General features: G+C 40.2%; 1 protein-coding gene across 4 annotated transcripts; it reads right to left on the bottom strand.

Annotated features, from left to right (window-relative positions):
* Window positions 1-88: 88 nt before the first annotated feature.
* On the bottom strand, window positions 89-24127 carry PDSS1 (decaprenyl diphosphate synthase subunit 1). 4 transcript variants are annotated; one of them, XM_052804757.1, is made up of 11 exons: window positions 23652-24127; window positions 21856-21920; window positions 20830-20953; window positions 20330-20460; window positions 13273-13414; window positions 12366-12477; window positions 12168-12277; window positions 5451-5531; window positions 5163-5276; window positions 1522-1602; window positions 89-749 (listed from the first exon to the last, which is right to left on the bottom strand). In XM_052804757.1, exons 1-11 carry the CDS (start codon window positions 23901-23903, stop codon window positions 609-611), a joined length of 1353 nt encoding a protein of 450 aa, XP_052660717.1. In that variant the 5' UTR covers window positions 23904-24127; the 3' UTR covers window positions 89-608. The 4 variants fall into 4 exon arrangements, with proteins under 4 accessions (XP_052660717.1, XP_052660692.1, XP_052660702.1 ...); XM_052804732.1 differs by lacking the exons at window positions 21856-21920; window positions 23652-24127 and adding an exon at window positions 14967-15061 and having other exon boundaries at window positions 20830-20846; XM_052804742.1 differs by lacking the exons at window positions 20830-20953; window positions 21856-21920; window positions 23652-24127 and adding an exon at window positions 14967-15064 and having other exon boundaries at window positions 20330-20405.
* Between the last annotated feature and the right edge of the window lie 125 nt (window positions 24128-24252).

The following is a 24252-nucleotide window of genomic DNA, read 5'->3' as shown; positions in this document are numbered from 1 at the left end:
GAAATACTGAGCCTTTCATTTTCTTAACTGTAGCAATCTCAAATTCTCCATCTTGTTAACTGCTAGCAGGTAAAAACTGACAGCGTAATGAAAACTTCTCATCGATGTACATAACCAATTAAAAGTCTACATAGAGTCTTTTATAATAAACCAATTTCCATATATACAATTCCAGGTATTTCTGTAGTTTAACAACCAGGAAAGCATTCAAACCATCTCTTCAGAGGAGTTTACCAGATAGTAACATGCATGCTGTGTTTATTAGTGTGAACAAGTGAAACTTGGAACAACTTCCGTTCTCATACACTGATTTATATTTATTCTCATTGCAGCCTTTGTACATCAACATGTAAACATCTTCCCTGTCCCCCACAATTAAAAGCCCCCACTAAAACAATTGTACAGCACAGTTTGATTTGCTCTGAATTGTATGGTTTCCCACAATAAAACACTTTAAACTTTTTTTTTTTTAAAAAAAAAGAACTTCCAAAAAAAAAAGTCTTTTAAAAAAATAATTTTTGGTAGCCTGTGTTGGAAGCAAATAACTTTTGAAGTACATTTAGGCACAGTCTGGTAAGTAGCTGCCAGAACGAGTGGAAGAAGTTCTCTCACTTGTCTCGCACGAGTACCATTTCCGTCAGTTGAATGAGGGCTTCTCTTTCAGGGGATGGTCGCAGTTTACTGATCTCTCTTGTAGCTTCATGGCAGTAGCGCTGGGCGAGGTAGGTTGTTTGCTGCACACCATCACTCTTATGGAAGAAGACAGTTAAAGGTAATGGAAAACTGGTCAGCCTCCGTCCTGCCTTTTGCCTCTTCCAGTTACAGGGGGAAGTTTTAAGGTCAGTAAATACCCTGAACACTGAATTATAGTCTGAAGGGAAAAGGAAGAGGATTCATTCTATTTTCATTGAATCCTACATCTGTTCTCCAAAGTGTCAAAATACTAAAACTCATCCATGCTAAACTTAAGTATATTTACAAAACAACACTGGTGTTAATAACATACTATTCAGTAGGATTAGAAACTAATGGTTTAACCCCTCCCCTCCTGCCCTAACTAGACATGTAGAAAAAACATGCTACCCTGAAAAAATAGGTATTAATTTTGCACAATTATTCAGTCTCTTCAGACTACAGTCAGTTAAAACTGATATGGAATATGCACTGCAGTTACAAGGCTGATTGGTAATTACATGCTGCTTACACCAGTTGTTGGATACACCTACTCTTCAGCTGAACTGAAGGACAGAGTTCACACATGAGCTTTTTTACTTTTATTATAGGGATTTTATGCTATTGGAGGGGAAAAAAAGAAAAAAAGCTCTTCAGTACCAACCATTTCTGCTAAAACACTGTGCTAATAAGACAGCTGAAGAGTACTAACTTGGTATTGTACATAGCATAGTACTTAACATATATTTGAAAATGCAGCCCTTCTATTTTACTTCAGAGGCAATGAATTTCCGACTGCCTTCAGCAGGGACAGCACTTCAGGAATGAAATACTTGGTATTAGTCCTACCTGCAACACATATTTCCGAGCACGTTCAACGTCTCCTGGCTTACTGAATCGTCTCATTATCATAGCATTCATTTCTGGAAACTAAGCACAAAGGGAAAAGGTTTTGTACTGCTTATGAGTTGTTTTCCATGTAACTGCCTGCCATGCTAAGGTTAAAAAGAAACTGAAGTATAGACCTCTTCCCCTGCCACAGTTGTTACTACAGGTATAGCTATAGATTAATACCTGCAATCTGTGTAGGACTGTAGTATAGCATTTAAAACTTAAACTGGCTGGCTCTGTTGGCTGTAGCCAGTTAGTAGTGAAAGTTAGCACCTGCCATTTCATCACATTGAGCAGGTGATCCAGTGTAGTAATTTCTGATGTGGCTACTTCCAGGTGTATAATCTGTTCAGGTATTCTTATAATCACAAATAATGGTTAGTGTTGGCACACCTAGAAGCACCACCTCTTCCCCCACATGTGTAACAGAGAACCCAGGAGGTTTGTTACATCTATATTGCACAGTTCAGTCTGTAAAACCCTTCATGATACCTTTGACTCTTACATCCACTTATGCTTTCCATTACTCTGGTATTTTATATACACAGGCTCTGCCTATGGAAAGCTCAGGACAGATTTTTGTAAGAGAAAAATGACAACTATAATGTTTGTTGTTTTTGATCACGTAGAATGTGTAGTTAGTACTGCACACTCAATTCCCTACAAATCAGGTAGATAATTAAAGTCAGTTGTCCGAGAAAGTCACTGCATCACTTATCTAAACATGCTGGCACTTTCTTCAGGCAGTCTAGAAATAGAAAAACCTGGTACTTAACAAACTAAGGCCACAACTCAAGGCAGCTACTCTGCAGAAGAACTGTTTTTAAAGGAAAGAGGTGTTTGTTCATCTTGTCTGAAAGGGTTATCATCAAACAATTAGTTTATTGCCATACATTTGTAAACAATGATCTGCTTTCCTTGCACACCTTTGGTCCTGAAACTGTAGATCTACAAACTTGTTAGGGAACAAACATGTAGCATCCCTCATTGTTGTGACATTTCCCTATTACTCATAGGTAGTCTTCTTGGAAGATACATTTAGAAGTTTATGGTGACTCATACTTGGCTTTCTCCAGATCCTAGCTTTCTTCCCATGTAATGACAATTTAATTGCAATGTTCATATAATCCATTTTCATATTATTCATATTTACAGTGATGTAGGATGCATATGCTTTCACCTTTTATATTTAAGCACTAAAGGATATAAAAATCCCCAAACCTGTAATGCAAAGCTGTTATTAGCAGTTCTGCAGATTTAACGGGCAGTATATAAGCATTTGACAGGAATGCTTATAATAAAAATAAACCCTCGTTCTTCAGCTGTACTAGTTTAAGAGTGGCTTTAGACAGCATATACTGGTGTATTGACTTAAAATAAATGTTTTGGTTTTTTTTTTACTGAGCAAACTAACTTTAAACACTGAATAAACAGGTCTCACATCAAGCTAAATGTTTTTTGTATAAAGGCCTCTTCATAACATTCTAATGCATAAAGATGAATTTTAGAGGGAGGGGAGAGGACAAGAAGAAAAGGCGGCTATCACTGAAGATCCAGAACACATTAAAAACGAAAATATGTTTGTTAAGAAGACAACATAAGGATTACCAGATACATTAAAGGGTATGCAGTATAGCAGTAATATTAATTTCAAGAGAAAAGACAGTGTATAACTAACAAATTTTGGACTATCTTCAAGTCCTGGCTCAGGAGTTTTTGTTCTCAGATACAAATAGATGAAACATCTTTTAGTAGCAGCACAGATAAGTGTCTGTTGAAGCTCCAAATTTTTTTAGCACTTATACTTTGTTTATGTATCACTTAAGTCTGTAGTGCTGTTTTTCCAGTTTCTTGAAAACAGCAGGAAATTTTCAGCAAAGAAGCCTTCCAGTTAATGTGGAAAACTTTGCAAGATGGTCAAGTTATCTTTCAATGCAAAAATGTCCACTTCCCATCTATCAAAGATATAAATGAGGAAAAGTGTTTAAAAGTGACCTACAAGGAATAAGTAAGATTTTAAAATAATAAAACTGACAGATCTTCTTTTCTTGTATTTGCGTATTATGAACTAATTTATCTTACAAAGCTAACGAAATGATAGATGAAGTTGAAAGCCAGAGATGGCCAACCCAAACAAATGAATAAAAGAATAGTTTTCATTAAAAAAATTGGAATATTCAACATCTACAAGACAGAGACACCCATTCTCTGCCAAAATCAAGAGTATTTGCAACATGTCCTTGTTTCTCTCTACAAGTAGCTTTAACACACAAACAAACAAACCAACCATTGCACAACTGCATCCTCTTTCTGTAGCTGAGTCTCTCACTGTTCTTTAGGCAACTCCAGTTGCTGATGACTAACAAGATCCTGCTGCTTATCAACAAATTCTGAAATAATGATTCAAGAACAAGTTTGTGAATTCCCCCAGATGAGTCTGTGGGGAGGAACTGAGAACATGGAGGAGGTTGTTCTCAGCATGCGTTCATCTGCACTCTGAAGTGGCTGATACTCTTTGCTTTCCTGTCTTATCTGAGATACATCTCCTTGTAAATGCCCAAAGGATAAGGAAACAAACACATGCATATGTTCTATCTCCCTCCACCCCAGGCTCTTTATGACATTTACTTCCCCCTCTTTCTTAAAGTTGTTTGGGTTTTTTTGTTTTTTTTTTTTAATTATTTAAAACTTTTCCCATGCCAAGCTCTGAGCAATTCCAATGAGAGATCACACCCTAGAGCTCTACTGGAACTAGTTGTGCCAGTTTTTGTATCATGCTGTGAAGTTTGGTAGGAAGGACTGCTTTCCAAGTCCTAAATCTTCTTTCCTTAGGTGAACCAGAAGCTTGAGCAAGGTGCATTAGACCAGTTTCTTCCCCTTTTATGGATTAGCACCAATTTTAATGTTTCTTTTGGTGCTGCTAGCACTTCTGTTTTTGTTGTACTCCTCCAAATAATTTTTAAGCCACTAAAAATCCTGACCAACTTCAAGCTTATTTTATTTATGATACTCCTTTTTCTCTTATCCAAACTACTATTACGTTTACCTTCAGAAGGGAAAGCTTGCCATGCAAGACTCAAGGACAAAGAGATGAAGAGATCAAATCCAACAAATACAGGTGCCCCACCTAAAAGCTAGGCAGAGATTTAAGTTCTTGGCCCCAGGATGGATACAAAGCCCAGATCTTTGCAAAAAGCCTACATACATAGTCAAGCCTGGGGAGAACAAGAGGTCTCAGGAAAGAACATAAGCAAGAAGCTACTTAGGAATAACCTGCAGAAAACATGAAAAATCTCTCTGACTACCTGCCCCTTTGCAAAAGTTAAGCACTTGAACTGGGGCAGCAAAAGATGAGTGCTGCTTTTGATCCAAGGGCCTAGTGGTAAGCAGACTTGTGTAGGAAGGTGTTTCTCAGGTTGAAAGAACATGCATGTGCACACTAAATCCAGCTGATCTTGAACGCACTGGTTTTTCACACATGCCCAGGCCATGCTCATCACTTACTCTGTAGACTTGATGTGTTCAAGCTGGACCTCTGTTGTGCTGTGAAGAGCAGTGTACACTTTTTGTTTTGGAGAAATAGACTCCTGTTGACTTACCTGTCGACAAGCAAACAAGACAGGGCCTGTGGCTAATCCAAGCTTGAGATCTGCTGCTGTTGGTTTCCCCAGACGGTCAGCACACGATGTAAAATCCAGCACATCATCTATTAGCTGGAAAGAGATAGACATACAGATTTTTTTTTTTTTTTTTAATGAGAACTAAATACAGAATAATCCTTGTTAAGATTTATAGAAAGGATTAAGACAGCCCACTTTGATTTCTAAGGTAGTTTAATTTGGAAAAGTTTAGATTTTAGATTCCCTTTAGTTCAACAAAAGCACTACCTGAAAAGCTATGCCAACATTTTTTCCATACTGGTATGCAATCTCATGAACTTTGGGATCAGGGCAGCCTAGAATTGAAACCTGAAAAGAAAAAAAATCCAAGTAAATAGAAACCTTTAGTTAGCATCCACTTTTAGTCTCTTATCATAGGTGTGACATAGCAAGCACAGACAGAAGGGATCTGGGAAAGGAAAAAAAGCTGACTCAGTAGCACATTCTTGATTATCTCTGATCATGGATACACACAAATAGCCAAGCTTATTAGAAAACAAGGCTGAACAGCAGTGCACTATTAAAAATATATTCAAGTCTGGAAAGAGATTAGCTTTATTAAATATTTATCAGACTTAAGAAATTACAGTGCAAGGATGAAGACAGAAGAAATCTGGATGCACTGCACATGCAGGATAGTAGTCATATACAGTCCAGTGACAGGGGAATTAGATTTATTACATATATAGATCAGCCAGGGAATAATTGGAGGTCAGACAACAGATAAATGGACATTACATGCCTCATAAAAGATCACAAAACTGGATGTGTTGCACCCAGTATAGGAGGGACAGTTGAGGTAAGATTATTTTTAAGTGTGATGGTAACTATAACTGAATTGCTCAGGAAGATGAGCTGATAAGCTTGCAGACAAAGGTATCAAGGGATAATTAGTGGCGAAGAAAAGACAATGAATGAAGAAAGTACACCAAGCTAGACAAAAGTATCACTAAACCGAGATACACAAAATACTTGAGTACAGATAAAGGAATTGACTACTTGAAAGACAAATGTTTTGCTGAATAAATTCCACAAAGCTAAAATATAGGACACAAACTAAGATTTGAGAATTAATATCTTGCCTCAAAGGGCACTTACGCTTTTGCATTTATGTATTGATTATACACTTTGCAAAGTGAGGTTGGTTATATTTAAATACTCAGATTTATTTCAGCCTTCCATAAAGCAATTAGGAACAGGGGGCAAAAATCCATCTTGGTTTACTGCAGCCGTTCCAAATCTGCTGTGACTAACCGAAGGAGTGAATATACATTTTACTTAATGTAAGACTAAAAATACATGCTAGGAAAACCACACGACATAAAAATATGTGTGTGTGTATATATATATATATATATATATAAAAATTCCTATTTTGTATGATTGGGCTATGTAAGGTAGGATCATTAAAAAAACCCAAACAAACCAAAAACCAAACCCAAACTAAAAGCGAGTCCAATAGCAGCTTTGAAGGTGAACATGAAGGTGCAAATAAGAAACAACATTATATCCTAATAAATGCAATGCAACTCGCACAAGATTAGAGACTATTTCATGCATCAGTGCATTTTGTAACTGAGCATCAGAACACTTCCCAGTCGTAACCTGCATCCATGGATAACAGTTCAAACCCAGAGGAATCTGGATGCCTGAGGCATTAACAGCATCTCACATTTCCCAATTTTATTTAAAGGAGGAAAATAATGCTACTTACGTCTAATCATACAAAATCCTGAAGGCTATTAAAACAGAGTGAACTGCAAATATGAGATATTTAAATAGACATTGCTAGGGACTATCAAACTAAAACATTTTGCCCCTTTATCCTCCTTTTGATGCTTGTCTCTTAAGTAGCAGTATTTGCCCCACAGAGCTAACATCTTCTACTGCTGTACCATGCCTAGCAAACTTTTGGTTGCTTCTGTAATATAAATCAAATAGTACCAGCAATGCACGGGGACTGCATCTACCCTGTTTCAATTAAATCTTTACCTACCACGCTTCATGTGAAGAATTAAAATACGGAATTCAGTAGAACAGTGACAAAATCCTGGTTAATGGCAAAGGGTCAGAGTGGGCACAAGTTGGTAGATGGGGAGAGGGAGTGCCATGTAAAGAGAAGAGCTTTCTCGTTTAATCTGAAAGGTCAGAGCAGAGCTATTCCTGTAGGTGGACAGTTTTCTGGGGATGCAGACATTACCTACATAAAGAATCACAGCAGTATATGTACATTTAAAAAACAGAAGCGTGAGTTACAGAATGTAACACAAGCAAAATTCACCAATGACAAATTAATTTGTGCATCTTTGCAAGAGAAGACCTTCATAGCTCCTATTCAGGTTATGGACATTTCTGAAGACAAAAAAACATTTAAAAGTCCAGGAGATTGATATGCCTATCACACCTCAATTGAGCAACTCTCTGACCATGATCACATCATAAACCTGCAACATGACTGGGTCTTGTCTACCAGGGAGTTCCTTCAGGTGCCAAGTTCTCAAATTGCTCTTGTGGATTATTGCCCCCATCTGGACACTCACTGGGATGCAGGCAGGCAGCCTTGTCCCAGTCAGCCTGTCACTCTGAGAGTGATGAAGTTTAACTGAAGCCATACTGGGATAATAGCATGCATTTAAAAACACATATCAGGATAACAATGTCAATATAATGACATATGTTTAAATGATAAAGCTCACCCTTTGAAAACATCCTATAGCTCTCCTGGTATGACTGGTTGATTACAAATCTAATCTTGCAAGAATTCAGACTTGTCCTCCACTAAATCCTGATGAAAAATCCTTCTTAATACCAAGTGGAACAAATTCTTTAGAAAGGTTCTTTGAATTCAGTAAAGCAAGTCAATCTGCTTGGCATTATTTCAAACACACTTTTAAAATAAAAAATTGTTTCTATTATTTTATGTTACATGAGAGACTACAAACCAATCTTGCCTCTTTACTGAATTTCACATCCATAAAATATTCTATCATCAGCTCTGGGTAGATACATCCTGCTCTGTTATTTATCATATGAGAATATGGCAGCTGGAGTTGAAAGCACTTGCACATCTATACCAGTGCCCTGTAGGTCAGAGAGGAAAACCTGCTGCTGGCCAGGGATATGCTTGTATAAACAGTACAAGAGATGTTTGCTCTCACACTCCTAGATTTGTGGACACCATGGAAAGGAAAAGGCTCTAAAATCTTCCCCTTTTCCAGCCTTTCTCCTCCATGCTCATCTCCTGAAGCAGTCAGGATCCTGCCTTCTCATTCGTGGCTCATCCACCGCTGTTTTTCCAGACAGAGGCACTGTTCCTCTTTCCAGTGGAATCACAGAATAGTTTAGGTTGGAAGGGAACTCTGAAAGTTATTTGATCCAGTCATCTGCTCAAAGCAGAGCTTATTTCACAGTTAGATCAGGTTGCTCAGGGCTGTCCAGTTGAGTTCTGAGCACCTCCAAGGATGAAGATCCCACACTCTGTCTGGGCAACCTGTTCCAGAGTGTGACCAACCTCATGGAGAAATTTTTCCCAATAGCTAATTGAATTTTTCCACAGTACAACTTGTCCTTTCACTGCGCATCTCTCCATCCTCTCCACAACCTCCCATTACATAGCTGGAGACAGCAAGAGGATTCCCTCTTAGCCTTCTCTGCTCCAGACTAAAACCAGCTCTTGGCATACCATTTGCTCCAGCCCCCAGCCATCATGGGGCCCTTCACTGAACTCACTCCACAATGTGAATGTCTGTCTTGTATGAGGGAGCCCAGCCTTGAGGTCTCATGTGCACTGAATAGGGGAAAACAGTCACTTCCCTTGATATGCTGGTAGCGATGCTTATCCTTCGCTGCTGCAGGGCACACCGCTGACTCTTCCTCCAGGCTCTTCAAATCCTTTTTGGTAACTACTCTTGGGAAGTGGGTTATGAAGGCCTACCTGGGAGAGGTAGATGTCTACCCAGCAGAAGACACCCCCCCTGCTAGCAGACAACTTTCTTGTCCTGAGTCTGCATTTTCATGCATTTGACCTTTTCAAGTAACTAATATTTTAACATGTTAACCAAGTACTTGTTTATGAAGAATTGTACTTTTACACAACTGAAGATTATCTGCCTGAGTATCTGTGATATATTTAGGCTAATCTTTTTCATAGCAAACATTATGAAGAAGAAATATCCCCAAAGGAATTACCGTATTTTAAATAATAAATAAGGACATTTACTGGCTGACCATAGTATCTGATGCTACTGATGCTATTACCCCACATCTATCATTGGACTTTATTGTAGTCTGCATGCCTAGTTGGGTTGGTGGGATCAATTTTGCTGGTGGGGGTCAGAGATCTTATCTTCCTAGACACCCGTTCCACACCCTGGTAGGTTTTTCTGACGGAGCCCTATGCAGATTATTCCTTTTCTTCAGCCCATAAGGCAGACCTTCCATACACAGCCTTGCCTTACACGAGGAGGCTGCATGCTTTCTCCTAATAGAGGAATCAAGAATCACTAGTGCAACTTTACACTTATCTCAAAACAAGCATGATTTAATCCCTCTTCTGAAAGTATGCTGTGCAAAATATAAACAGCTTTATGAGGGTTAGGAATTCACATTACAGCAGGATAAAAAAAGACAGAAAAAGAGAACCTGCTCAACTTATTTTGCCATCTCCAGCTTGGCTGATGACTAATTGAAATTCCACTTCAGCTTTATTGTTTCTGAATTCTTGAACCAAAGTCACCTCTCATGTTTCTCTGAAAAATGCCTTTCAGTAACTAAGGCTTCAGTGACCCTCTGGGCCATCTGCCACCATTTCCTTTTGCAATGTGTTACTTTGACTGCAACTTTGGTAACATTCCCCCATGCAGAACTACTGTAGAAATAAACTGGAGACTGGGATGGCTCTAACATCTTGAACAGACTGTTCTGTCCATAAAAAAATTATTTTGCTAACTTAAAGGACTTTTGATTTAAATGCAGTAATGCTTTGGCGATGCAGAAGGTATCTAATACAGTTACTAGACCAGTGTTGACAGACTATCTATTATCTTGTTTAGACATTTTTCCAGGAATACTCTACTCTTCCATCTCTAAGGCAAGACACCGTAGAATTCTAAGATGCCACCTGAACTTGTTTGACATCATCTTCCCAGTGAATACTTTTATCTTATTTATGCATAGAAAAAAATCACTGTTTTTTCCTATCATTAACAGGAACTGAACTGCTTCTAATGACACACTAGCCTGGTTGTAACTGATGTTCTGAAAACCTGTAATCTCTCTCCTTAGCTCTGTCCCTGAAAACAAGATGTGAATACTCTTGATTCCCGAACTGAATTGCCTTTCAAGCTAGAACTGATGATCCTGCTTATCATTTTCACTACAGAAAACAGAACTCCCGTCTAATTCCATCCTTTTCCTTAGTAGCCAAAACCATGTAAACAAACTCCCCCCCAGCCCTGTCCCAAAAAACCCAAATCCCAAACCAAAAAAAAAATCACCTTTTCACTGCTATCAATAGAGTTCTCCTAATCCATGCAGAAAGAAGCCAAGGGAGACATATATATATACACAAGTCATTGCTACTGTGTGCAGCAAGTATGGTTTTGCCATAAAGACAGGCCTCTCTCTTGTTTCTCCTTTATAACACAAATTTTACTGCATGTAAAATTCCAGCAATTCGGCAATGAAACAACTCAGAACAACCACTAGAAGAAAAGCAGCCAAACACCCCCATCACCAGCATCACAGCCACAATCTGGAGGGAAGTGCTTAAATCCTTAACTCTTGCAAGTTATGAAAAGGAAAAAAACTCAAAATAGCACATTTGTAAGGAGAATCCTCTCAGTGGGAAGGTGATTTCTTCTTCTATCTGTGAAGGTTCTTTTAGGAAGACTGTCAAAGTGAATGTAAAAACTGAATGTAAAAACTTGTATGTTTTTATTGGGGTAGCAGAATGATGCTATGCTCCTTACTAGTCCAATTGCCCACTAATATAAATGAAGACTTACAAAGGGAAATTCTTGCCAGGGTCATATTGCCATTAATATGAACAATCCAGAAGACCTAATTTCTTTCCTCTAACTAGAATGAAAGATATTTTCCCTCCCCACAAAATCTGTGTCTCTCATTCTATATGATCCTTTTGATTTAAGCAATTTTCAACTGCTGTCTATTGCACAAATGTACCAGTTCTCTGAGAACAAAGGAGGATGACTAACACTAGCACAGATTTTTAGTCTAATTCTCTTAGAAGTTCCTATTGCTATAGCATACACCAGTTATACCACCTTTAATAAAAAAAAATTATAACTCTCTTTTGGGGTGAGATTATTGCCCACCTCCTCCATTTTCTGCACTAAAACTATGTTTTTTGAATAAGAACATCTTCAATCAGATCTTTTTGTAATGAAGTAACATAACTGAGTGACAGATAGGGTTAGATATAGCAATTGATAATTAAAAACCCCAGACAAAGAAGTACACGCTTCTGTTCTTTTACAATGTAATGCAGAATACACACAATTAGTTGTTTCCTCCCACTGTTACCATTTAAGGTCCCACTCAGCACCAATAAGTGGCACCAGATGTCAAAGGTGACTTAAAATCGAACTATAGGCTCAAAAATTATCAACTGAGATTAAAAACACTGTCTCAAAGTTGCAGAATTTCATAAAGGCTGCCACTGTGAACCTTATTTTGATTCAAGTGACGGTAACAATAAATCTGTGTATGAATATGAAACAGAAAAGAAAAAGTGAAAACCAATATTGGAGGCTTCACAGCTGAACTGTGATGAAATGCACAATCTCAAACCCATTCACATGCTGGCAGAATACCATTAAAAGGGTTTGCTTTGGAGGGTCTCCAGAGAAAATGGCAATAACTAGGAGTTTAGCTGTGAAGCTCACAGTATGGTATGTTAACTTTAGAAGAGACAGACGTACATACTGCTTTACAACTGTTTGCTATAAGACTCGCAGTCTTCTTAAAAGTCTTCTCGAGGTAGTGAGCAAATCTCTCATTCTCATTTTCCTTGGAACCCAACTGGAGGAATTCACCTAAAAAGTTGCACAGATGGGAGTTTTTATTTGTGAGTTTACTGCTTAGGCAAGCAAATCTGAAGATAAAAATAGAAAAAGACCTTACCACACACCAGATCTTCAATCACCTGAGTTAGAACAGAGATGATAGTAGTGTTTCCAATTCGTGCTAAAGCTACGGAAGCAGCTGAGAGGATGAAGTCACCAGCTAGAACAGCCTAAGAATAAAAAAATATATTGATCTTTTAAGTCTTTTCCTCTAAGTGTTAGTACAGACAATACAATTTCCTTTATTTGTGAGTAGACGTGCCATCACATCATCTTCCTACATAAAGCACACATACCTCATTGTAACACAAAGAAAACAGAAGACAACCAAATATTAAAATTTGAACCATTTTTGAATCGCTATCTTATAGTGCTGTTTATATTTTTCGATATAAGCACCATCCTCCCTGTAGGCAATATCTGAATACATGTTTGCCTGTGAAGTTTTTTTGAATATTACTTCTCTATTTGACCATTCCATTGTGACTGTTATGCCATATTAGCTCTGAATTGCCATAAGTTCTGATGCATCAGCGTTGTACTTCTTTCCTTGCATTTTCTGATTAAGACCTTCCTTTTAATGCTCTATGAAGAAACACCTCTCAAAAAAAAAAAAAAAAATTTCACGCTGACTGAAAACCTTTTTGCGTTTACTACTGAATCAGAGTAACATAGAGTGTTCTGGATGAGGTACAAGTTCAAAGTATTCCAACAGCACTGCAGAGAATGGCATAGGGAACGTAAAATCAGTACAAATCACACACTACAATCATACATTATTTAATGCTTCCAACAGTTCAGAAAAGGAACACACATTTGTCTTACCCACAATCTGTGCACACCTCTTCATATTTTTTCTGGCATATCTCAAGACTGTGCCTAGGGATAGTAATGTGACAAAAACCCTAGGTATTTGTGCTCTGCTGAAGCTCAAAGGCAAATCTTGCACATAATAGCAAACTCACCTTCCTCTCTCCCCAGATTTGATTGACTGTCATTTTTCCTCTGCGAGAATTTGCATCATCAATAACATCATCATGAACTAGGCTAGCTGTGTGGATCATCTCAGCAATTATGGCCACAGAGCGCTGGCTTGCTTGCACCTCCCTAAAATAAAAAACCAAAATTGTCAAATAATTAAATCAATATGTGCTGCAATACACTAAAAGAAATCTCTACTAAAACCAAACAAAAAATGTTTCTCTGGAAACAGCTGTTGCAGCTTTTCCCCAGCCTGAACCCCATCTTTCAAACCTGGAATTAGGAAGACAAGAGAAAGTAAGATCATGTTAGTACAGTATGTGCAATGGGACGTTTCCATCCTTATTAGGCCTATTTCTGCCTTGCTGCATTAACAGTACTGCAAAACTCCTGAGTTATTGACTCTAATCCCTCTAAGTCCAGACTGCAATAAATAGCACAGCATCAAGGATGCTTGGTTCCAAGGAGATGGAAATCCAGAAAATGGCAGAGAAAAAAATGCCAGGTAGCTTTGTAGATGTTTTAAGTTTTCTTTATCTCTGTGTTGCTCTACCTGTAAGATGCAGCATCACAAAATCTCCAAAGCTGGCTAACTCTACTAACCAGCAAGCCAGAGACATCAGCAGGCACAGAAACCTGTATTCTAAGTTTGAAAGACATAACTCATGGATCTCATCCTTTATGTATTCTGATTACCTTAAGACCTCAGAGATTCTTCAAAAGCCTGAGGAATTAACTGGAATTATACTGCAATCACTTTAGGACTGTAAACACTAACTACCTCACACTTTCTGAAATTCAGCCTTTGGGAAGATCTAACACTGATGATTCAACACTCAGTAGTTCACACCTACTTCATTTTTTAAACTAGGTGAAAGGAAGGTAATGGAAGAACATAGAAGCAATTATCTAGGGAACAAGGTCGGCAAAATGAACATAAAGAGCCAACCTAGCTCACACAAAGGACCATGTACCCTAGTATCCAACTGCCACTGCCTTGTTCTAGTATCTATCTTTCTCTTTTTCTACCTGTTTTCATCATGGGTTGCATGCAGGATCCCAGAAATTGCTATCCTAGTCAGCCTTGCCTTATAGCTGTAACAAGCTCACATGGATGTTAAAAAAAAAAACCAAACAAAACAACCACCAAACCCAACAAAAGAAAAAAACCCAAACCAATACCCAAAAAACACCCAACAAAAGAAAAAATTACTTCTGATATATAGATACCTTATTTCTGGTATACAGATAACAGAGCAAATCACACTATTTTCCAGCAGAATAGAAAAAGAATGGAGAGAAACAGAAGATAGTAATTTCAGCTCAGCTGAAGGGCATTTAAAATCTTCTTGCATTGCCTATGTCTATTAAAATCTAGTGATTAATCACAAAATGAAAGAGCATCTTGCAGTCTGCTGACATAACATTGCGTTCTGACACCTACCTCTATGCAGAACTCTGCATTGCTGTCAGTGGGAGTTCTACATCCTGAACAATAGCAGGATGTGTGGCTCATAGGCTGTGAAAATGTGGCTTTTAAACAACAGAAAATATGAGCTGGAAACCTTCACAGTTGTTTGAAGGTAAATTTTACTGTGGACTAGTAATTTAGCCAAATGCTAGTTCAGTCTAAGTAGTTTTCCAAAATAAACTATTATTACTAATTAGGAGAACTTACCTTCAAGAAACTGTAAAGGTCTCCAGCCTCTTTCATGCACTGGTCTCCTTTTGAGGACTCCCTTTTTCATTAATTATGTCAGCAGACTGGACTTCCTGCTGGGAAGTAGCAGTAAATGGCAACACTCGCCGACACACCAAAATCTTTCAGTAGTATGAAGACAGCACAAGGACAGACATTTCAAAAGCAGGTTTTGAAAAGTTCTGCATTATAGTGCATTTCATCTCTGACAATGACTAAAAATGGCATAGGAATGCTCATGGTTCATGTGTCTGGTTCCGAGAATGTTATACCAAACGTGATAATTTAACCTGAAGGGGTTTTTTTAAACTACTATTTCTGCAAGGTCTCAAGCAAGGTTCTTCCCATAGCTGGCAAAAAATTTTGCAATAGTTTCCTACAAATATCTTGTGAGAGTAATTCTGAATCAGAGCATGCCTATTTTAGGGAAAACACACAAGAAACAGGATCCTTCTCATTCCCTGCCATTTTTCATTCTGCTTCGCCTGCAAAACAAAAGCAAAAAGTAGCAGTAACTCAAGTCAACAGATAACTGGGTCCCCACAAGGCCAGTAAGTGGAAAGATGCCATTTTTAGGTCATTCTCACAGTAAAGGCACACCAAGATGATATATATTTACATAAAATTTTTATACAAAGTTTATACAAAGTTACCTTTTTACACATGCATTATACTGATTTTTAAGTCCTTGATCATGTTCTGTTTTTCAGTAGGACCCCCTGCTTGATTCTGTGATAAGCTTTTATAGACCTACAGTACCCTGAGGTCTTTTCCATTACAGAACTTGTTTCATGTACACTGAACAAGACCAAGGCTAATCTTACAGGTTAAAAAAACCCCCAAACACGCCTCTCCCTCCAAATATCCTTCTTAAAAGAAAAAAAAAAAAAAAGGCGGGGGGGGGTGGGGGGCAGGAACTCAAAACAACACAAAACAGTATTTACACTCTGTAACAAAGAGCTTTGCAACGTGTTTGCCAGTAAGTAAATATTGCCAGTTTAAAGACAGGAAACGTGCAAAAGAACTTGCAAAATTTCTGTGTTATGACGTACATTTTTGCTGTTAAGTCCCTGTGGCTGAAAGAAACAAACATTTCAGAAACACGGTCTGTGACATGGAAGAGCACTGCAAACTAGGGGAAGCACAGAGAACAGATGTGTTAACATGGGAGCAAATTACAGAACAGCTGAAAAACAGCATACAGTAACAGGCATCTGACAGCCATGCTTTGGAGGAGTGTTAAGAAAAGAGGACTAACGTTGCTGGCAGGTCCTCATATCTTTAGGAAATACTATTCTATAGAGTTTAGCCAGGTCATTATATTTCATCATTTCTCACACTACTCTGATGGATTTATTTCCCTTTTCCCCTAAATCTTTTGTGCTCACTGTTTTGTCTGTTGAGATGTCTCTGTACCTCTTTGGCCTTCTCTTATTTGTCTCTCTCATTTTGGTTGCAGAAACAGAAATAAAAACTCCTATTTGCAAACACCTCTGGAGAATACATCCTAAACAAACATTAGGTCCAGTCAGGCTAAGTGATAATTCTGTGAAATTCTGCACACAGGTATGTGAAGAAATGCCAGAGGATGTGTGAAACTGAGGGTTTGCATGACCTCAGCTTAAACTCTACAACAATTCTCACTCTTACACAGAGCTAAGTTGCTATCATTAAGCAAAAAGCCACTGCCCAAGGGATGTAAGGACTCAGGGTTGGACTTCTGACACTTGGATCTTCAAGGGAAAAAACCCAACATAACCAGCACAGAACAATCTGAATGCTTCAGCCACTCGTATTTTTTATAATAGTTCAGATTCTTTATACAACTGTCATTCTCCTTATTACAACTACAGTAAAGTGACTTCACTCTAGAAAGACAGTTAACCTGCTAAGGGCATTCTAAATACCTAGCCTTCCTCAAATCTAAACATAAACAATCATGTCACCTAACCTGTAAGCAGAGCTATCTGGGTGTTCCCCTCCATTCACTCGAGAAGTCAGCTATTCTGGTGGGTCTCTGTGAAGACAAGAGGTCTCTGTGCACTACCTTGTAAGACCAGGACCTATAACCTTACGAAGTTGCATCCTGTTATTTAACAGCCAAACAAGGAAGAGTATTACCTTTTCTACTAGTATTGCACAGAAGAAAAACAAACAAACAAACAAACAAACTCCAAATGAAAACAGGCAAAAGCTTACTGGGTCCAGCAAGTTATATGATAGTTGAGAATGGCAGCAAGATGAAGCGGAAACTCAACATCAGTAACACAAACCCCAGAGGCAGAATAAAAAAATGCTAGGGATGAACAGCACAGGATATTGGCTCACCCCACAAGTCTACAGATGTTGTGGCCAGTATCTTTGATTACATGTGTGGGAACTAAAGCTTCAACACAGACAAACAAGTCTGGAAGAATAATCAATATTAACTGAGGAAAAGAATGATAAAATGCTTTAAGGGAAATGACAAGTTGAAAGAGGAAAAACATCTTTTAAAAAATGTCAGAAGCAGCAGAATGGAAAGCAAGTATTTTTTTCCCTCAGGTCTATAGCGGAGTAGCAGAGTTACAAATATGCAGTGTTTCCTTCTCTACATATACAGTTTTCCTCACAAACAGGAAAAAGTTAGAAGAACAATTTGTCACCTGGAAGCAACAATAATGCTGCTTTAAGAAGCAAAAATAATGAAACCAGTATCAGTGTGAACTGGAAGTGTATGTATATACAGGTATAACACAGCCTGCTTCAAGAAGCTTAAAAGCAAAAGAGAAGAAAATGTCCATAAAACTTCATCAACTCACAGTAAGTGAGTATCCACAATATGAACGTATTTTCTTTTGGCGTGGCCTGCTCAACCCTCAAAAGACATTGGTCATCATGCATGAACGAAAAAGCAGTACACTGAAGACTTGTATAAACACATGTGAAGTTTAATTACAATCATAGGCTTAGAGAAAAGTGGCATGAGGCAAAGAAGAGGAAGGTAAATACCCCAGGATTTCATTCTCTTCCTTTGCTGAAACATTTCTTGTCTCCCTACCTGGGGCTTCATTCTAAAAACAACATGACAGAGATAGTGACTCAAGTCTGTCCTTATACAAGGAACGTCCAGATTAATGAGGAGGCTTTTAAACATCAAACATAGTTTGGAGGCGCTGACAAAAACTGCAACAGATGTACAAAAGCTGCCAAGTGACATGGGCATCTATAAATCAGAGCACTTATGCTGAGGGTTGGCTACTGCAAAGCAAACACTTGCCTCAGGCATATGCAGCACTTGAACTCAGATCACACTTTCTCACTAGCATAGGGCAGGTCTCAAAACTGGTCCTGATGGTTTCAAGACAGTGTACTGCATGGACAAGAATATGTCCATGGGCATATACATATGTCAAAAGACAGCAAATATGCTTTGAGCATATAAGGCAAATTCACTTCTATCTACAGCTACTTATTGTCTTTGATGCACTGCTCACCTCCTACGCTACATGACATCAATTCCAGCCTTCTCAGTATTGCACGTACACTACATAATTTCATTCATAAGCTTCTCATGCTACATGCTAGAATGAGATAAAACTATTTTTCCCATTATTCTGACTAGAAGGATGCTCCAAAAACTCAATGCCCCAGTTGCTACAAGTCCCCTCCTAAATTTCCACTCTCTTAGCAACACTGCCCTTTGTCTTAAATAGCTCTTTCACCCCTGTTCCTGATAAATTTGCAGACTACAAGTCCTTCATTCTCCCTGATTATCTTTGCAGTCCATCCCTGAAGCTAGCCAGACTTACCTGTTTTTGAACACAAGGATCAGACATGCTGATGATTTCACAAAGCATGATATACAAGGCTATCTGTGCTCCTGTAGCTGAACTGGACATACTATGGTTGATGCATGCTAGGATTACTTTAAGGTTTTTCATAGAGAATGTGGCTGAAAATCACACTGGGGTTACGCCCTAAAGGGACACTCATGAGCCTCCAAGCTCAAGCAGAAATTTTTGTATTATTGTGCTTCCTTTCATTCCACCACGGATGGCCAGCCAAGAATGATTTTGTCATCAAAAAGTGCCATCATCACGCTCCTGTTTTTCATGTCAAGATCACTCATGAAAATATTAAGCCAATCAGTGCTGTGACAAAGGACGTCCTTGAGGAGTTTCACAACCAATATTGTTCCTTTTGCTACCTCTAAGACAACAACAAGGAGAAGTACTGAATGGAGAACAGAATCAGGCTGAAGTGAAGTTCATTAATCCTGGACAACGTTTTCCTAAAACAAGAGGACTTGGCACACACAGGACAGGACACTGCCAACTAGGTTCTTCTTTCTCCTTTGAAATTATATTCACATAGGAGGGGATATACCAGGAGAGGTGCCATATCAAGTAGCAAAATACATGCCATGCTCTGAGGTAGAAATCAAGTCTAACAAGGCATTAACCTACCACTAAGGAAAAAATTATGCGAGAGAAATCCCTTAAGACTGATAAATTAGAAACACTTCTGGCAAGGGACCAAAGACTTCATATTTGAAATACTATACGAGGGAAGACTGGAAGCATAGCTGGAAGGCACAGGAACACTCCAGCCGACATCTTTCCTCAAAATGCAAACAAAACAACTGACAGGAATGTGTGGAGAGAAGCGTTAGTGATCAGTCAGAGCAAAGAGTGTTAAGGTACAGGGTGAGCATGATGTTCTGCTCAGTTAAAACTGTTTTCAAAAGACAAGTAACTTGAAGAACATGAGGATTACACCAGCTCTAAGCTTCAAATCTTACATTAAAGTGTAGAAACTTGCTCCTAGAGGGGAAAAAAAAATATCTCTGACTGTTTTGAATGTCTCGCAGTTTTGAATATAATCATACCACCTGCTTAATGGCTTTTCTGCATAATTACAAAAAACGCTATCAAAGTCTCTTCTTGCAGTGAAGTTCTTACCTGTGACAAGAGTTTAATAGCTACAGGAATGGTTACGAATGAAAAATACTTTTAATTAAGTTCATACAGTTTCAAGGAGTGTTAATAAAGCATTTATGCAAGAAGCTAAAATTGACTAAAAGCCTTACAAATATCAGATGTTTGGCAACATTATTTATCCATCACCAGTTACAACTGCTGTATAGTCCATAATTTTACATATGGATGCATGTAATAAACCCAGTAGTTCCTTTTGCACTACTAACTACAAAAAACACAGCTTCACGATGGAACTTAAATTCAGGTTTTACTGAGGAGCTTTTTATTTTCATAAAGTTACTAAAGGTATTTTTGGGGAACACAAGAATGATACATTTCAAGTATGATGTAAGTCCATATATCTAAAAGTGACCAACTCACCTGGAATTATTATGGTGAATGTTGCAAGCCCTTGCCATTAGCACCACAATCATTGGTCGAAAGGCCTTTCCTTTCCCATCAAAGTAATAATCACACATTTCCTTAAGTTCTGCTGTAGATACAAGTAATTCCTACAAAAAGGAAAAGAACGTATCAGCATAAAAGTCACAAAACCAATCTGTTTAGTGTAAGCAAAACAGTATGCATGTATAAGGTTATTGCCTGTATTCATTCCACCCAATGTAATCTGAAGTTGTTTTTGAAATTACTATGAATAATCTGAAACATAAATGATGTATTCCAGCAGTGTAAATGAGGAGGGGAAAAAAAATTGCATCCTGGTTCTATAAGATACATAAAAATGCTCTCTTTCCCTTCAGTTTAAGTTTCAGACAGCTGCTCATAAAGAATATTCTTTCAATAACTAACCTCCAAAGCAATGGTTGCCATTAAAATCAGAATCATCACAATATCCCAGAATAGTCACCAAAATCCCTCACCTTTTTAATATCTTCATAGAGATTCTTCAAGTCTTTTCTACCAAGTTGAAAAGGGTCTTGGTATTTTTCATCACTAACTGTCTTACTGCAGCTGCACAAGTGGGATGTACTCGTATGATGAAACCTGGTGACAGTGTTTTTCAAGAGAGTAATGTTGTTAAAAGCAAACTTTCCCTGATTCCCCAGACAGAAACATTTCAAAGCATTTCCTCCTCCTTGTCCTCTCCCTTCACACAAAATTTAACCAAATAGCTAAAATACAAGCAGAAGGCATCAAAATACTCTTTTCAGCCAGCTAATAAGGTGCAAGGACAGCACAGCTACGTATTAATGATCATAGACTTCTTGGAGCTGGCAAAGCGCAGCATTTGGCAAACAATAACCACCCCTCCCACCCCTTAACAGATTACAGAAGTCTTCTGATACACATAAAACTACATTGCTCTCAATTTATTCCTGTTGAATACGCTATTGATAGTATAGCATACATATGGAGATTAAGCCTTCATCTTCCAGTAACACAATTATTCTGTTACTTTCTTCCCTCTCCTGTATACTCCTGGAAAAACTTTCCTGACTTGGATTTGAAAATTCTCTTTTGCACACCCAGCTACATTATAAATTATAAATTAAATCAATACTTCCAGATAGCCTGATGATGCTATGGAAGTTCATCAGTAAAGGGTGAAGCTCCACCTGGATGCATTAAGATGCATTAGGCTTAGGCCTGATTTTTTTTTATGTCCCTGGAGTTGAAGTTTATGCCCCTTATTATGTTTCCTTTGTCAAAGTGAACCATATGGGTTTTCTTGGGGCATTTTTGCTTTGCCCATTACTCTCCAGGATGGAGATCCAGGACTTAGATTCAGACTCAGCACCACAGCAGCAGTCTACACAGAATTATCCAACTATGTACTAGAGCGAATAATCTTATTTTCAAAGTTTACAGCTCACAGGTGTAACTAGCCAGTTCACCTAATAACTACATCTTTACCCATTACACAACAGCATGAAGCTCCAACTTACCGCCAAAATATATTACATATTTTTGGAAATGACAAAGTTGAACTTCTTTGGGTAAAGTGACACATCTGCACAACAAAAAATCAGGGTTAATTTAATAGAACTTTAAACTGACAGAAAACATTTGATTACATAAACCAAGTGTCTGTTCATGAGCACTGCTCTATTTCTCCATTTTAACAACCCAGCAGCAAAGGGAGTTTCATAATCTCCTTCCATATCATGTGAGACATAACTGCTAATATGCACATTAGCTTCTGACTTAAAAGGACTCTTCTACTCAGGAGCGTTGGACTTTCTCCCCTTGCAGGACCAGCCCAGAAGGCGGATCAGTTAACTTCCCAGAACTGCTCTAATGAAACCTTGCTGTTGCACTCGTGGAAGCTGCAATTTTCAAACGTTCCCCATCTTGCAAATAAATCTGGACTGCACCAGTAAAGGCATAGAGAAAAGGGCAAGAGCTTTTTCTGTAAACTACTACGCTAACAGAAGAACAACATGTCCTTGGTTTTCCCTGAAGCGATTTTAATTCAGCTTGCTTCTTATGGTAATTTACACCTGCACATCTTCCCTACTAGATGTCAAGAACCTAACCTCCAAACCCAGCAATCTCTCCAGTGATCTCTCGCTGCAGACAGAGCCTAGGAGCCTGGGGGAAGGTGCAGTCCCAGGTACACGATTCCAGCAGAGATAGGCTGAGAAAGGAAACGCAACTTTTGCTCCACTTCTGGCAGCGCTGCCAGGAACTACCCAGCCCTGCCCTGGAGTGCACGCTGACTCAGGGGCCCAGCCCTAAATCATAGAAACCCACGCGTTCACCAAACTGCCTCTCCAAAAATCCACATGGAAACCCTCAAGGAGACCTAGCACTGGTGAAGAGTTCCCCCAACTTGCTCCTCATGCCTCAGTGTCTCCTTGTACGTGGCTTGAAGACTCTCTCTCCTTGGACACATGGAGAGAAACAAGAGCACCGCAACGGCTCCAGGGCACCCTTCCATTCATCCTCCTGGTGTACAAGATGAAAAAAGGCCAGGCAAGGAGACGAGGAGAGGAAGGAGAAGAAGAAGAGGAAGAAGAGGAACTCTAACTTATCACAGATTTCCAACTCACTGCTGTCTGACTTCAGTGCCCAACCCTACGGCCGAGACCTTCATAAGTTCGCTCTCTCACACCTCACCGTTTTCTGTTAAAAAGCAGCTGATCTCTTCCTATTCTTCCTTCGGTGCACAGGCAGACTGTCTCCTTTACACTGCTGCTTAACACTGTAAGACCGGGTCACCCACGATGCTGGACACATCACAGCCAGAAGAACACTTTCCTGCCGGTCAGAACAGTAGCTTGACCTTGTGAGGAAGGTGTAAATGAATGCAGCGAGAGAACCGCCCCCCACTACAACTCACAATGCTAACTTGCACACGTGCACGTTGAAAATCTCACGCTACTGAGAATCGCTTTCCCTGCTCCCACCTAGAGAAGTCTCCGAGAGGTTCTTGCCCACAACAGTAACCAATCCTGCCCTGAAAACCCTTAAGCCAGTATTTTAACCTTGCACCGAGAGCACTCCCGCCCCCTGCAAGGCCCCCCGCCCCGCAGGCAGAGGAACTGCCCGCCGGCCCTCGCACACCGCCATCGCCTCCGGGCCTTGGCGTTTCCCGGGCGGGAGGGAGGAGGTGGGCTGAGAAAGGCCAAAGGAGCGGCGGCCTCGACGCGCGGCAGCTCTGACCGCCCGACCCCCACGCCCCCCGCCGCCCCATTCATTCCCGGTGACCTCCAGGCGCCCGCCGCCGCGCCGCACTCACCGCCTCGCCGGGGGCCGGCGGCGGCGGCGGCGGCGGCGGCGGGGCGCGGGAGCCGGGCCCCGGCGGGCGGAGGCGCGGCAGGGAGCCGAGCGGCGGCGCCCGGCGGGAGGAGGCGCCGCACCGCCACCACCAGCGCAAGGCCATGGTGACCCCCAGCCCCGCCGCGCCGGCACCGCCTTCCGGCACCGCCGCGACCCGGACGCGGAAGCCGGGCGCCGCCGCCACCCTCCGGCGGGGGTGCCGGGAGGACATCCGAGCAGGCGGGGGGCCCCTCCCTTCCTCTCGCCGCTCCTCACCTCGTCTCCGGCCGCTCCGTCGGGACGCCGAGCGCGGCTGAGGGCCGGGCGGGAGAGCGGCGCCGCCTGGCAGGGCCCGGCCCGGCCACCGCACCCGGCTGTGGGACGGGGCTTGGGCCGCCGCCCTTCACCGGGGATCCGGCTCTACCGGCCCGCCCGGCCCCGGCCCGGTCAACGCAGGGAGAGCGGCTTCGGCGGCAGCCGCTCTGCCCCTCCCGCTCGGAGACGGCACCAGCTCTCCCCTGAAACGCCTGCGAAGAGATGAGAGACGAGGGCCTCTTTTTTTGAGGGGAGGGAGGCTTCAA

This window comes from Harpia harpyja, chromosome 1, assembly GCF_026419915.1.
Source record: "Harpia harpyja isolate bHarHar1 chromosome 1, bHarHar1 primary haplotype, whole genome shotgun sequence".
NCBI lineage: Eukaryota > Metazoa > Chordata > Aves > Accipitriformes > Accipitridae > Harpia > Harpia harpyja.
This window is presented reverse-complemented; position numbering and strand designations above follow the sequence as displayed.